The sequence below is a fragment of the Ictalurus punctatus genome, chromosome 18, assembly GCF_001660625.3.
Source record: "Ictalurus punctatus breed USDA103 chromosome 18, Coco_2.0, whole genome shotgun sequence".
Taxonomy (NCBI): domain Eukaryota; kingdom Metazoa; phylum Chordata; class Actinopteri; order Siluriformes; family Ictaluridae; genus Ictalurus; species Ictalurus punctatus.
In genome coordinates this window covers 22,781,224-22,797,084 of record NC_030433.2, presented here as the reverse complement: position 1 = coordinate 22,797,084, position 15,861 = coordinate 22,781,224, and the positions used below count along the sequence as shown (strand labels likewise).

The 15,861-nt window shown below is 42.9% G+C and overlaps 2 protein-coding genes across 2 annotated transcripts; both read left to right on the top strand.

Moving 5' to 3' along the window:
• Nucleotides 1–5,634: 5,634 nt before the first annotated feature.
• Nucleotides 5,635–7,929, top strand: LOC108278608 (glucose-dependent insulinotropic receptor). The gene has a single exon (XM_017492058.3). It carries the CDS (start codon nucleotides 5,712–5,714, stop codon nucleotides 6,849–6,851), a length of 1,140 nt encoding a protein of 379 aa, XP_017347547.1. The 5' UTR covers nucleotides 5,635–5,711; the 3' UTR covers nucleotides 6,852–7,929.
• A 1,087-nt stretch (nucleotides 7,930–9,016) lies between these two features.
• rbmx2 (RNA binding motif protein X-linked 2) lies at nucleotides 9,017–11,823 on the top strand. Its single transcript, XM_017492474.3, has 6 exons — nucleotides 9,017–9,118; nucleotides 9,351–9,466; nucleotides 10,145–10,196; nucleotides 10,287–10,416; nucleotides 10,929–11,109; nucleotides 11,208–11,823. The coding sequence occupies exons 1-6, from the start codon at nucleotides 9,114–9,116 to the stop codon at nucleotides 11,708–11,710; spliced, it is 987 nt and encodes a 328-aa protein (XP_017347963.1). The 5' UTR covers nucleotides 9,017–9,113; the 3' UTR covers nucleotides 11,711–11,823.
• Nucleotides 11,824–15,861: the final 4,038 nt, after the last annotated feature.

The window sequence follows — 15,861 nt, the reverse complement described above, 5'->3', positions numbered from 1 at the left end:
TTTTTTTACATTTTATTAATTTTTGTGACGTTTAATTTGACTCTCTGAAGTATCTGTTTATTTTATCCATCAATGCGACACTTGAACTTCTCTACCTTGAACTTGAACTTTTAAATAAATTTAAAATGAAATCCATCAATGAACGATAACCAAATTTGTCAATTTTAAAACTATCTATATATATATTATTTAAATATTGTCAAAACTTTCCCACGGACCCCCCTGCAATTACACCACTGACCACTAGGGGTCCGCGGATCCCCGGTTGCACTAGACGGTAGAGTAGTGCATAGTGTAAGTACATATGTAAGTGCATAGTGTAAGTGTACAGTATGTCATTTGGGACACAACTTTAGTATTTACCCGTGTTGTCGGAACAGAGGTAACGTAATGAGTAAACGTACCGCGCGCAGACCAACTAATCGATAATGAGATTCGTTGACAACGATTTTCATAATCGATTATTATCGATTTTATCGATTAGTTGTTGCAGCTATAATAATAATAATAATAATAATAATTATTATTATTATTATTATTATTATTATTATTATTATTATTATTATTATTCACTAAAAGAGCTATTAAAGTATTTAGCCAGTATAGACTACAGTGTACTTTTAGATTTAAGTGAAGTAAAGATAGGGTGGCATGTCTGTCCCCACTTCAAACCTGAGCTCAGATTATTGTGTGTGTGTGTGTGTGTGCGCGTGTCTGGAGGTTTTCCTCCAGATTCTCCGGTTTCCTCTCACCTCCCAAAAACGTGCCAGTAGGTGAAGAGGTTAAGATCAACCACGCCTGAGTGTGAATGAATATGTGAGAGTTTGTGCATGGTGCCACGTGTTGGACTGGTGTATATCTCACCCAGGGTGTATCCTGTGCCACAAACACTGCTCCTGGGATGGGCTCCAGATTCGCCGTGACCCTGACCAGGATCAAGTGAATGAGCAAAATAAAGGTTCAAGGGCTCCAAATTTGCATAAGTGCCAGTGTTTGGGTTTAATAGAGCAACATGCGAGCCTTCAGTCTCCACTAGAACACATGATTTTGTACTGAAGATAATACAGCATCGGAAAAGGAAATCCGTTTCTTAGCAGATTTATTCCAATAAAATAAATAAATAAATAAAAAAGAGGATAAAATCAATATGTGTCAATCAGGAAATGACAAGATTCCAAGAGTCAAGTGAATCAAAACGTTCATTATATATATTTTTGGTGATAATGTACACATTTCTGCATTGTCAGGCAGAATTGTCATTCTTCATAAAAGCAATAATTAAGGGGGGAAAGTGCATTCTTTTGCTTTTAAATAATTTTCCCCAGACCTGACTCTTTTTTAAATAATTTTCTCCAGACCTGACTCCTTATGTCTTCAATGTAAATCTTATCTAAAAGATTTATATCTTCTCTATTCCCATGCTTCTCAAAGCCCGGTCTGTAATGTCCAGTAGGTATGTATATTCATGGGTTCTGTGACTTTATTGCTTTTTCTTTTCTTTTTTTTTCTTTTTTTGGCACACGACTGTACTGGAGAATAATACCAACTTGTATTGAGGATTTTATGCTTATTAGTTCATTATCATGGTTGTAAGACGTGAAGTGAAAGGCGTCAATCCAAAACTCAATAACCATAAAACGAGTATAAATAATGTTAAATCTAATCAAACTGCAAATCTGATTAAAATCGGGAACTGACGTTTCAAATCTATGTCCGGCTGAGTGGAAAGCTCTGGAATGAAAAGCTCTAATGGCTCGATTATAAATCAGTATCCATCAATGGTGCGTATGTGACCTTGGTGTTTTTAAAATCATGTTCTTGCTGTGAGCATAAGGGGGTCCGTGGATACTCTTTTACTCTGGAAGGCGTCTCCGGGTGCAAAAAGGTCGAGAACGTCTGATCTCTCCGACTCGGGTGTTTGTACGTTTCTACGTTCTCACTCAGCGATGTATCAACACAATGTTCTACCCTGGCGTGTCAGAGGACCTCAGCCAACATCATCCTCAATGTACACTTCAACCTTCACTTCCCAGAACTTTCTCCATGTTTACTATACATTACAGCACTTTTCATTCCATTAAATACAACCCAATGGTGTGAGAAAACGATTGTATAGTATTGTATAGTTCTGGAGCTTCAGAAAGACCTTTAAAAAAAAAAACCTCCCATATTTTAAGGTTCATCGTGCCAGATCAGATGATGTGGAAATCTCAGGCTGTGAGACGATTCTTTCTGTCATGTCTTCCGTCTGGTTTGGAAAAAAAAACGAGATGAAGAGGAATCTCTTCTGTAATCTCACAGCACTGTACGAAGAAGCCTCACGACTCGCTGGTAAAGCTGCTGGACAACCGTCACCAGACCCCTGGAGTGGATGGGGACAATGACAGAAGTTAGTTCCCAAAAAAATAAAACAAAAGTATTTATCTAATTAAGAGCACTCTAATAAAACTGATACAGTGTCTTGCATAAGTATTTGCCCCCTTGAAATTTCGAGCGATTATTTTAATAGGAACACCCCCCTTTTACGCAGTAATGGTCAACGCTCTGCACTTATATAACGATTTTTTAACCTTAGCGGATCTACAAAGTGCTTTACACTGTTTCTCATTAATCCATTCACACACAAACACACACACACACACACTCATACTCACATACCAATTGTTGCAGACCTGCCATTGGGAGTAACTTGGGGTTCAGTGTCTTGCTCAAGGACACTTCGTGGGCGCTTGTGGGTCGGGAATCGAATCGCCAACTTTACGATTAGCGGACAACCTGCTCCTGAGCCAGAACTCTAGAGACTGTTGTATGTGAAATTTCCAGGAGATCAGCAGTTTCTGAAACGCTCAAACCAGCCCATCCGGCACCAACAATCATGCCACGGGTAAAGTCTCAGTGATCAGACTTTCTCCTCCATTCTGATGGTTGATGTGAACAGTAACTGAAGCTCTTGACCGGTATCTGCCGTGGTTAAAATGTTGGACTACAGATCAGAAGGTCGTGAGTTCAAATCCCAGCCACTGCCAAACAACCACTTCTGAGCCCCTGAGCAAGGCCTTCAAGCGTGAAAACAACACTGTGGGGGAAACCGTGGCTTTCCAGCGCGTCTATGAGTAAACCGTATCAGGATTGGAAATGGGTTGGATTGGTTCGTGATCGCACTTCCGTTGTAAATTCCACACATTTTCCAGAATCAACTTGAATTTTCAAACTTCATCTTAATCTCTTTGGTCGAAGTGAATTTATAAAAGGGGTTTTCATTGAAAGTGGTACCTGGATGTACTGTAGAAGGTGCCAATCGCGTCCCCCCCTCCCCCACCCCCCCACCAACAACCGAGTTGGAACTGTCCCACCTTCACAACCAGAAACATCAGAACTTTCCTGGGGGGGAAAAAAAATTACAAAATCCAAAAGCAAAAACTTACCGGCTGCCCTGAGAAAGACAGATGTTCCTGTCCGGTTGAAGGCAAAAGATGGAGGCCACGCAATACACACAACACAACAGCATGGACAGAAGTCTCCGCTTTAAAGACATCTTTATCTCAGCAGCCTGAAGAAACCTCACGAAATCACAGTGCGTAATCACCTCTTCTATCCGAGTGAGCAGGAACTCGTGCAGTCGAGGAGGTTCGTGTTTTTGGTGCGGTCGAAGTTAAAGATTGATGGTAATGTGTAGCTGAGGAGTGGGCGCTGCTGTGTGTAAACAACTGTCTGGCAACGAGCAGAATAACTGCTGAGTGCTGCAAGTGTTGTTTTCAATAGCAATGAACAGTCTAGCATGGGATGAATACCACTACCACATTGTCTGCTGGTGCGAGCCGGGCTTTGTTGTGTACACCCTGTCGGATTTCAGATATCTGATCAGCGGTGACTCGTGACTCGTAGGTTTTGGGGACTCGTAGGACGACATTAATACCGGTATAGACTCAAACAAAATGAAGTTGAGACTCTATCACACTAGGCTACTATCTAGTGAACCCCGTAACAGACAGCCGAGAGTCGAAACCGTACGGTCATCCAGAGTACAGTCTAACAGCTCATTTTGATATTACAGATATTATCCCGGGCGCACGGTGGATTAGCGGTTAGCACATCTGCCTCACACCTCCAGGGTCGGGGGTTTGATTCGTGGCCACCGTGGCCCTGTGTGTGCGGAGTTTGCATGTTCTCCCCGTGCTGCGGGGGTTTACTCCGGTTTCCTCCCCCAGTCCAAACACATGCATGGTAGGCTGATTGGCGTGTCCGTAGTGTATGAATGGGTGTGTGAGTGTGTATGTGATTGTGTGCCCTGTGATGGATTGGGTGTACCCCGCCTTGTGCCCCATGCTCCCTGGGATAGGCTCCAGGTTCCCTGTGACCCTGAAAAGGATAAGTGGTATAGAAGATGGATGGACGGAGATATTATCCTCTCCGTAATCCATCTTTTCCTCTCCCAATCTTTAGATCATATATATATATGATTTAAAAGATATTTAAAATCTCTCTCTCTCTCTCTCTCTCTCTCTCTATATATATATATATATATATATATATATATATATATATATATATATATATAATAGTAATGGTTCTGCACATCATAGACACTCTGTGCTTATGCTTTACCTTTGTTTTCAGAAATCTATTATATTTAATTCTGATTATCTGCTTGAAAAACTAAAGTTTGGTTGGTGGCCGCAAAGTATTGTTAACCTTGCCCAGTTTGGTATAAGGTGGCAATTAACAGTTATTAACTGTCTTATCCATTGCCCCTCCTTCATATATATATATATATATATATATATATATATATATATATATATATATATATATATATATATACACACATACATATATGATTTTAAACCAGTTTAATACATAAACTTACGGTCAAAAGGAAGATTCATTTGACTTCTTGAGTTCACTTGTTCTCGGCTCTAAAACCAATAAGAGTCCACGAATTGTACCTATCCTGTCTGGCCTTGACGCAGTACATTATTTTGGGCTGATATGTTTGTACACTCATATAACCTCTTACTGATAATGATGCTATTCTGCTGGAAATCCCTTCCAAGTCCTTCCCACACACTCTTCGCCATGACTCTCATTGCATTGAAGAAAATTTTTACAGACATTAAAGCTGAACCAATACAAGAGACGATTTATTTACAAAGGTATTATTTACATTCGCGTCCCGAGAGAGTGTGTGTGTGTGTTTGCTAAATCAACAGGTCGATTTTTGACGAACTTGTCGATTCTTCTGGACTACGCTATCATATGGAGTACACTAATAAATGAATATTATCCATCTGGTTTGTAGGAATGTCTCTGTGTATCATTATCACACTGACAACTATGTTAATATCTAGAGTTTTGAAGTAGTGAAACAACATAGCACTTTCATCCACATTTCTAAAGCATGGAAATCATATTTGGGTCACGCTTCAATTTCAAAATAGAACGTTGATGGAAAAAAAAAAAAAAGCATCTTCAAGCAGGAAGTATGCACCAGAGATGAGACTTGGATGACAGCCAGACTGGACAAGGGTCGGACTAGTTAAACCGTAGCTGTGACGAAGAGGCGTCTCCAGATAACATTCCAGCTTCTGACATATGACACTGTTTTTCCTGCTTCAGCCTAATTCGTGGCATCACTGTGGACCATGCATGATGTGAATTCATTGTAGAGTTTTCTGAGAAAATCCCACACACTGAAGACAGTACAGGCAACGATGGTGACTCCGAATGGGATTATATCCGTTACAGTGGTGAGGAACGACTACTCAGAGGAGGTGACTTCGCCTACTCCGATCTTCACACCCACTGCTCAGGAATCTGTAAATGGATTCATAATCGGCTGCATTCTCAGCATTGAATCCACTCTGATCATCTTAACCAACCTCCTGGTGGCCATCGCGTTGGTCTTGCTGATCCGTAAGGGGGGCAATCATAGCTGGAGCTTCGTGTTAAACCTGGCCATCGCTGATATCCTAGTGGGTCTGGCTATCACGGCCATCGCTAGTGATGGAATTAAAGCACACGTGGTCTCGATGAATAAAGAAGTGTGCTTGCTGCGCATGTCTTTCATCATCACACCCAGCGCGGCATCCATCCTCACCATGTTCGTCATCTCACTGGACCGTTACGTGGCCATCAAGGTACCGTTACGCTACTCACAACTCGTGGGCACCAAGATGATCACCGGCGTGTTGGTGTGTCTATGGCTGCTGTCGACAGCCATAGGATTCTTGCCCAATGTGGTAAAGGACATGCAGCATAGTCGGTATGAAAGCGTATGTACCTTCTTCTCTGTCATCAACCCTCAGAGCATCATCATAGTCTTCTGTACCACCTTCTTCCCCATACTCTTGATCTTCATCTACTTCTATCTAGACATCCTAAAAATCGCCTGGAGCCATCAGCGGCGCATCGAGCAAGCCATGCAAGTGATTTCCCGCTGCGTCCTGCCAAGCCGTTACTGGGGGCACGTCAAAGCGTTTAGGACCGTCACTGTACTTGTGGGTTGCTTTACCCTCTGCTGGTGCCCTTTTTTTGTGGTCAGCGTCATACAGGTGCTGTGTTCACCATGCAAGCTTTACTGGTTTTTAGAAAACCACCTCTGGATGCTGGGGCTCGCCAATTCCCTCATCAACCCTCTAGTTTACGCCTTCTGGCAGAGGGAGGTACGACAGCAACTCTGCGATATGTTTGCTTGTATTAAATTCAGTCAGTACTGTATTAAAGGTAACACGGACCAGACGACGATCACTCAAACCAGAAACTCTTTAGACCCTGCGATACCGGGTCAGATCATTATTAGGAAGCCTGCTACGGTAGCTCTCGCTGTGTCAACATATCCAAACTCTGTGTAACAAACAACAGCAGTCTTTCAGTCAGGTGCTCATGGGACACGGTTGAGTGTTTTGACATCAACGACCGGAAAAGAGCTGTATCCCATAATGGATGTGGAGTCTTGAGAGTCTGCCTGTTTTACTCATGCAGTGGAACAGATGGCTTTATTGACTTTTTGGCTCAGTTTCTTCTACTTAACTGAAATCAGAAGACCATAAGCAGTTATGGCCTGATGTCTCAATTCCTGTTGTTTGCACTTCCAATGTAAATCTGTAAAAGACGACCATGTCGAACATGATTGATTCAGATGTTTTATATGCGAATGTTGTATAAACACAGACATGTTAACATTGTTTTTTCTTGTTTTGTTGTTTTGTTTTTCTGCAAAAGGGGGTTCTCAACTTTACCGTATACAGTACGATACACCTGATCCAATTCATGAGGACTTTTTCAGTACCTCGGAACACTCTGAAGTACTGAAAGGAAGTTTCCGAACTGACTTCTCCTTGTCGCTGTGGTACCTTTAGTGTGGATCTTTTACCTGGGAAGGTGCGTGTGGTGGACCTTTAATTAGCCTTTAGATTAAAGCTTTAAAAAGGTACATGAGGGGTACTTAAGGTCCAATTATGCAGCTTTAAATTATTTATGTGTCCAGGTGAAAAATACACAAATGTACAGTGATGGTACCACCCGACCACCCGAGAAACGAGGGAAAATGAGTATTTATTTCTGATCGTGTAAATAAATTATTCAGGGAGCATTATACATGATCACAGCTCGGTCCGATTTTCTAATATTGCTAAAGGAAACTTTAGGCTACAGAAACTGCATTCTGGTGTGTTGGGATTATTGGGATAAGTATTGGAATGCACTGGGATCCTGTAGAATGGGAGCAGGAATAAGTGGACCACGTCACACACACACACACACACACAGAGAAAAAAAAAAGGGTAGCAAATGTAATATGGGTGAAAATGTTGTTCATGATTGTGTATATTGTAACGTTTGGATACACGGGGATCAGTCTGAATTTCAGGTCATTTTCATGTGTTTCTTTACTGCTTTTCTTAGAATAAAGACTTTCAGACCGATTTCACAACAAGCTCTTTTAAAACGTTAATACTTACGTTAATAAACAAGGTGTATGTTGGGGTCAAAGCTGTACAAATTAAGGAACCCTGCATTATCCTGACATGTATGACTTTTATGTGTGTAGTCATTCATTCAATCATCATCAGTATTCAGAGCTGTGCTGGGATGCGGAGCCTATCTTGGGAACCCTGGGCATGACAGAGGACACACTCGACACTCGGTCCTCGACCCTGGGGACACCAGGCACCGGGCACACACATTCACACTGTGATTAGGCAATTTAGAGTCACCAACCCACCTTCTGGCATGTTTTTGTGAGGTGAGAAGAAACCAGACAACCCCGGGGAAACCCACACGGACTCTGTACGGTCATACAGGATCTAACTAGGGACCCTGGAGCTGTTAATATTCAATCTGACGATACATTTTAATTAAATATGGTTCGACTGCAAGCTATGCATTATGATTTTACTCTCAGATTTAGTTCAATCCATTTTTTCAAACGATTCACTGAATTTTAATCAGATTTGGGTTTGTTTGTCAAGCATAACGTACACTATACATCCAAAAGTTTGTGGACACCTGACCATCACACCCGCACGTGCTTGTCGAACATCCCATTTCAGATTTATGATGGTGGGTGACGAGGCCTGGGGTGCAGTCGGTGTTCCAGCTCAACCCAAAGCTGTTCAGTGGGGTTGAGGTCAGGGCTCTGTGCAGGACGCTCGAGTTCTTCCATCTTCTTCCAACCTTAACGCACCATGTCTTCGCGGATCTCACTTTGTTCACAGGTGTATTGTGCTACTGGAACAGTGTTTGGGCTTCTTCGTTCTTAGGGGATATTGTAAAGCTACAGCATACAAGGACATTCTAGGCAATCATGTGCAAATTCCAACGTTGTCGCATAAAGTTTAGGGGAAGAACCTCATACGGGTGTCGCAGGGCAAATGTAATTATATTTCATTTATTTAAAGCGTAAATGAAAGAGAGAAAAAAACCCATAATATAACACAAAACTCTTTAGTACAGTATAGTACAGTCTATAGTTTTCATTACTGTTTATTTTGATCATGTTTAGGGTACTATAACGTGAACGACGTTGTTTCCACCCGGAAGTAAATAACGTTACGCACATATTTCGAAACGTGCCGGCGGAACTACATGCGCGTGAGCAAGAAAACAAACCTACAATGAAGTAAGACGTGGTTTCAGTGTTTAACGGTGTTTATCGTGTTATTATTATTATTATTATTAAAAAGCTTTGTCTCAGTATAATGAATAAATATGGCTCATGATCAGTTTATTTTCAAACTACTCCGTGTGCTGGCTAGTTAGCTTAGCGCTTAGCCAGCAGTGTGATCCTAGCTAGCACGCTAGCTATCTGGCTAACTGTGTGTGTGTGTGTGTGTGTATGTGTTTTAAAACAGTCCGCTTACTAAAGTGAAGCTCATCAATGAACTGAATGAAAAAGAAGCTCATCTCGGCATTAAGGACTCGGTGTCGTGGCATGCAGAGTACAAGGATAGCGCCTGGATCTTCATCGGTGAGAGGGAAAAGAAAAATAAATAAATAAATAAATGATGTAAACACACAACACGTTAATAGCTTTACTTAACCCTGTAAACTCTTATCACAGGTTCCTGGAGCGCAAAAAACTCTTTATTAGATGACTGGCCATGCTGAAATACAGCTGATCTACCAGCAGTGTTAATTGTGTAAGGAATAACACACTTGGGGGTGTGCTCTTAGAGGAAAATCATCAACCGCAGGGTGATCTGATGCGAAAAGGAGGTACTGTTCCCACCCGGAAGTGGGTTATTTCCCTCTAACAGCACATCCCGAAGTGGTGGTTATTCCTTTCTATACCGCAGCAGTTTACCGAGCGATTGAAACGGTTTTATCGGATTCAACGCTTTTTAACCGTTTAACCACACGCACATTTTGACGTGAAATAAGTTTCTCTTTACAGAACGCTTCACCGTATCGACGTCTAGACGTTTCTTCTCGTTAGCCGGGTATATTTTGTCACATCCGCCACGTGCAAATCCCTGAGAACGAGCCGTTCCCCTAGAAACAATCGTCATTACGATATCGGGCTATTAGGACGAGCGCGTGAATATAAACCTGTGATTTGAGTCCAGCTGGAACTACCGTACCGTTGTGTTCCTATAAACGTGATTATAAGTATGATTGCAGTTTCTCCCTGTGACGTGACCCGCAGGTGGATTTCCGTACGAGCTGACCGAAGGAGACATCATCTGTGTGTTCTCGCAGTACGTTCCGGCTCTTTTTATCGCACGCCGTTTCTCCCTCGGCGAAAAAAAAAACGCGCCTTCTCATTCTGCGTCTTCTCTCCGTGGCAGGTACGGAGAGATCGCCAACATCAACTTGGTGCGGGATAAGAAGACGGGGAAGTCGAAGGGGTTTTGTTTCCTGTGCTACGAGGACCAAAGGAGCACAGTTCTGGCGGTGGATAACTTTAACGGCATCAAGGTAAGACACTCGACTCGCGCTGATGACTTCGTGGCACTGGTTAGGTTTTAGTCACGGTTTCGGTTCGCTACGAACGCGTTTATCACATCACGATGCGTTATTAACACCACGATCACCTTACTACTACAACACTACAGCTTTTGTCAATTTAGTGCTCTAGATCTATATTTAGGGAAAAAATAATTGTCCCTGGTGTAAAAGCTACTTAAAACATCCTTAAAGAGTCCGAACGTCATCGGATTTGACATTCGTACGTGTTATAAACGGCCTATAATGCACTCTGATTTATAACATCGAATAAATCCACAGTTATAAATATGGTTCTAAACTGTAATGGCTTTTCAGTTAATAATTACAACGACGAGTATAATGCTTTATTAACGCGTCCTAACTTGTTGTGAATATATTCTATATGAGGCCTGCATAGAAAGTCGGTGACGTGACGTATCGTGTGCGTTCATTTATTTCATTTCCATCCGTTTATCAGCATCGCGTCACGTTTCCCTCCACAGATCAAAGGCCGGACGTTACGCGTGGACCACGTGTCTAATTACCGTCCGCCCAAAGATTCAGAGGACATCGACGACGTCACCAAACGGCTCAGGGAGGAAGGCTGCGCCCCCAAAACGCGTTTCTCGTCCGGGTCGGAATCGGAGGACGAGGGTCTTTCGCCGGTAAAGAAAGCGAAAAAGGGTGAGTCGTCTTTTTTGTTTAAAAAAAAAAAAAAAGGATTCTTGACGGCGCGTTACGATGCAGAGGATTCATACGCGCTGTGTGATCTGCTACAACAGATAAAAAAGAAAAGAAGAAAAAGAAGAAGCGGGAGAAAAAAGAAAAGAAGAAGGAAGCGAGAGAGGAAAGGCGAGCGGCGCAGACGGACCGTCTCTCTCCTTCGACTCCTGCTGCGAGGGTGAAGAAGGAGAAAGAGGACACGGGTTACGAGAAGTACGGCCTGAAGGGGGCGCAGGAGTCCGGAGGCCAAGAGGCGAGGAACTCGCGGGAAAGACAGGAGGATCAGCAGCAGCACGGAAATCACAGGAGAGGAGAGAGAGAACGAGAGAGGGACAGAGAGGACGAGAGGAGGACGGGGAAGAGCAGAGACGAGGCGAGAGGGAGAGAAGCGCAGCGTCCACGTGAGGAGCGGGAGCGAGACAGGGGAAGAGAATGCGAAAGAGAAAGGGTCCGAGACAGGGTTAAGGACAGATATAGAGAGAGAGATGGCGAGAACGAACGACACCATAGAGACGGAGAAACGGACAAACGGAGAGACCGAGACTCTGACAGACGCAACTGAAACAAACGTATTTTTGTTGTCCGCAAGATTCTCCTGTTTAGTGTTCCGACGTCGTAATACATGTTTGTTTGTGTCCCATATTGTAAATAAAAGATTTTTTAAATTTTATCACACACACGCACGTCCTTTGACATATAAATATTTTATTATTGATACAAATGATACAAGTGATACAAAGAGCAAAATAGATTTGTTGTACTAGTACAGAAATTCCCAACACAAACAAAAACCATACGCGATACCACAGTATCACCTGCGTTCTGTCGAAGAGCTGATGAGTATTTTTGTTTCAAAACAAAAACAAAACAGTCACACGAGACCGAACAGATGACGCGCACGTCGTTATCATCTCGTACCCGCTCAACAGGAATGTAACAGCACTTCATTCTTACAATCAAATAATGTCTACAGTCACACGATCACTGAGATAAAGCTAAACGACACGGAGATACTCTGCAGAAATGACTCGAGAGAGCAAAAGCAGCGATTTCGTTACGAGCGTGGAATAAGAACCTCAGAGGCGGCGGGGTAAATGCTGATTCGGTAGAATTCGGAGAGCGGTTTAGCTGTTAAAATTAATTTTAAAAAAAATAAAAAATACGACAGGACAGAGTCCGAGCGCTTTCTGCTGTTCGATCTGCAGATTTTTATTTGTTTCTTTTTTTTTTTTTAAACATTTCTAATCAGACTACAGGATTTCACAGCGTGGTTTTGTGATCTTTGCGGCTAAAGACGCTCGCTCTCGCGGCTTCTTGAGAAAATTTTGCGATGCAACTTTCTGGTTCATTTGAAATGGCGAAATCGCGGTCGCGTGAGATCGTTCCGTGCGGTATTTCGCGGCGATATTCGCGTTCGACGCACGCGAACGCGAGAAGGCTTCGGCTGAACGTCTCGGCCCGGATCTCCGGAAACACTCTTTGGGGGAAAAAAACAAATAAATATATAAAAAATCGCAAGCTCCTCTGAATATCCCGGTTTGATTTCGCGTTCGTTGAATCTCGGATGGACCGGAGTCGGACTCGACGTCCCGCGATTACGCGCCCAGAACACGTCGATCATTGTAGATGTGATAATCCCCCCCCCCCGATCTTTTCTCTCCGCTCCGTTGTGATCGCCGCGGCGTTAATAAAAACCGTCACGGCGAGGTGTTTGGAACCGTCTCAGCTTCGTGAAATACGGCAAGGTTTAAGAAACGTGGCGGCGAATCGGAGCGATTCAAAACGATAACGCAAAGAAAACCAAACACCCTTTTCACTTTTGTTTTCGGACGCAGTGGATGCAGTAGAGCTGGGCGATACCATGATATAATATCGATGTCCTAATAACCGCAAGTCTTTTCTGACAATAATCACAATTAGTAGTTGTAGTTGATGTTAAAAATTTGTACTTAATCTTTAAAATCGTCAAATGTTACTTATATAGTCATATTAAATATTTTTTTTAAAAAGGCAACAAAATGTATTGTACACTTGTTTATTACTAGCTAATTTATTATTATTTATCATTTTTTTTTATGCGACACTACTGTACTTCTGCCAGTTTACGCATGGCGTATCGCCCGCCCCCTGGTATTCCGGGTTATTTTGAAGTCTGCTTGGAAAAATCATCTGACAAACCTTCCTCTTGTTTTCACTACATTTTCATGCAGCGGTTCTTCAGCCCTGGAAAATTCTGCAATTTCTATTCCAAAGCTACAAGGACAAGTTTTCAATTTCAGCCAGTTTACTAGCGGCGATGAGATCACTCGCAAACCGTCGCGAATGCTCCATCAAATCAGACCGCCCGCTCCCTTCGTCAACTCGGATTTGTTCACGGCCTGGTCCGGTTCTGTTAATCCGGCGCCGGTTTGACAAAGTGTGTGTTGGGCAGCTAGAGGGGGGAAAAAAAAACAAACAGAAAAAAAAAAACGAAGAAAAAGAAAACCCAGTTAGCCACGGAGTGTTCCTCCATCTTGTGGTGCGCGAAGTCCTTATGAAATAGTGGAGGCGTTCCTGCAGAGATCTTCCCAAATCAGGGAGACGGTACATCAATTTCACTTTAATTTTACAGTTCTATCCTGGCAGGTTCCGAGTTCACGTCTCAGGACCGGATCCTCAGTTACATTCTTGGACCTAACTTGGTTAAACATCTGCTGAATCGATAAAACGTCAACGACCAGCCCACCTTCAGAGCAGCATCTCATTATTAATCTAAAGCTGGCTTTAGACTGCTCCTGGATTAGCGGATTGTTACTCATCACGAGGCGACGGTTCGTTTTCTACGTACGCGTGCAACACGAAGCGACGGCGTGACGGGTTTCGATCGTCCCGATCTTAAAGTGACGAATCCAAACGTAAACGAATCGGCTCGAACAATTCCCCGGACCGGTCGTACGGCGCGTGTGGTCTGCGGTTCCCCGGTCACGACTTTCGTTTTCGTCTGCGGTTATTTCCCGTTTACCGTCTGACGCACGAACGCCGTCGTCTCATCGTAGCCTCGAGCGTACGTAGCTAGAGCAGTCGGTCATCTAATAGAAATCCGAGCGCGGGACGTCTCTCGTCGTCGGACGGACGGAACGGCGGCGTCCGCTCTACACCCGCAAGAAACGAGCTAGCGCGAGCACAGGCTGAGATCACCCATCTCAAGGGATTCTCGTGCGAGTTTCGTCGTACAGCGTAAAACCAGCTTCAGTTTGGAGCCGATCGCGTTGGACTTGAAAGGTTGAGAAAATAGTTAACGTTAAGGCTGGGCGATCCGATGATGTCGTATCGATATCGTGATAAATTGCGTCACGGTACACTTTCCCGTCACATCGCGAGAACTTTTTTTGATTATTTTGTATCACAAATTAGAAAGCAGTTGATTTCATGTTAAAATGTTCTGAATTTAAAAAAAAAAAAAAAAAAAAAAAAAAAAAAAAAAAAAACACAACTAGACATTCTAATGAAATATTTAACATCGGCATTCGTTAGAACTAATATCACCACAACTGATTCTTTTTTCGCTTTTTCAGCGTCACTTATTTAAACGTTAAATAATCGCCATGGAGGATCTTGTATCTCGGAAACACCTTCGCGTATCGCAGCGATATTTCCGTCACGTCCACCACCTTTAACTTTCATTTATTTATTTATTTAAACGGATCCGATACGCAGGAAATTCGTCGGCAGAGGACATTTCGTGTAACTCGGCGTCGCTGCGGGTTTCGCGGACGTCCGGAACGCCGCTCCGACCCTCTATTAACCGTGGTTCTAGATTAGGACATCGGGTTGCCATGACAACTCTGTGATTAAAAAAAAAAATTGTACGGGGGGGGAGGGACTCGATAAAAAATAGACCTTACACGACGTACAAAGTCCGCAAATACAACCGATGACACCAAATAAACACAACCGGATGCGGTTCCGGAAGAAACGCTCAAAGATCGACGTTTACATATTTAAATAAGTGCGACAGAAAGAGAAGGATGAGGTTTGTTTTTTTTGTTTGTTTGTTTGTTCAGTTCAACTGAAGACCACCAGGGTCCTGAGGTCGATGCAGTCCACTTACAGACATGTTTGACATCAGAGGTATTTGTGTAGTGTGTTTTGTTTAAGCTAGGCTACTGCTATGGAGTACTGGAGGTTTTTCATAAAAGCATATTTCCCATAATGCCATTATTTATGAATAAGGCTCTTTAAATGACAGAGTCCCGGATTACAGACCTGAAATTCTGCAGGAGCCCTGAATGGTTCGGGTTGTATACAAGTAAGGCGCTGCAAGGTTGATTTACCTTGAGAAGAAGAAGAAGAAAGAAAAAAAAAAGTGTCCCAAATAATCTCTCGTCGTTGCAGTTTAAAAAGCCGGAGCAGTAATCGAGCGAGACTAAACAACCCGTTTAAAAGAGACGCGACAACAACACGCAGCAAATAACAAAAAATAAATCGTGTGTGGATATTTACAAACCGCGTTATCGTGATCATTTAGAAGAAAAAAGAAAAAAAAAAAAACAAACAAACAGGCGATCCCGAAACCTTGAACCGCTCCGAGAGCGGTTAGCGGTTAGCTGATGCTCATTTATCCTAGCATGCAGGCTCGTATCGTTTACATGCAGTCATCAGGAACCGGATTACGAACGCTACGAGTACCAGAGTACCACGGTTCGAAGACATTCAAGTATCAAGATTCAAACA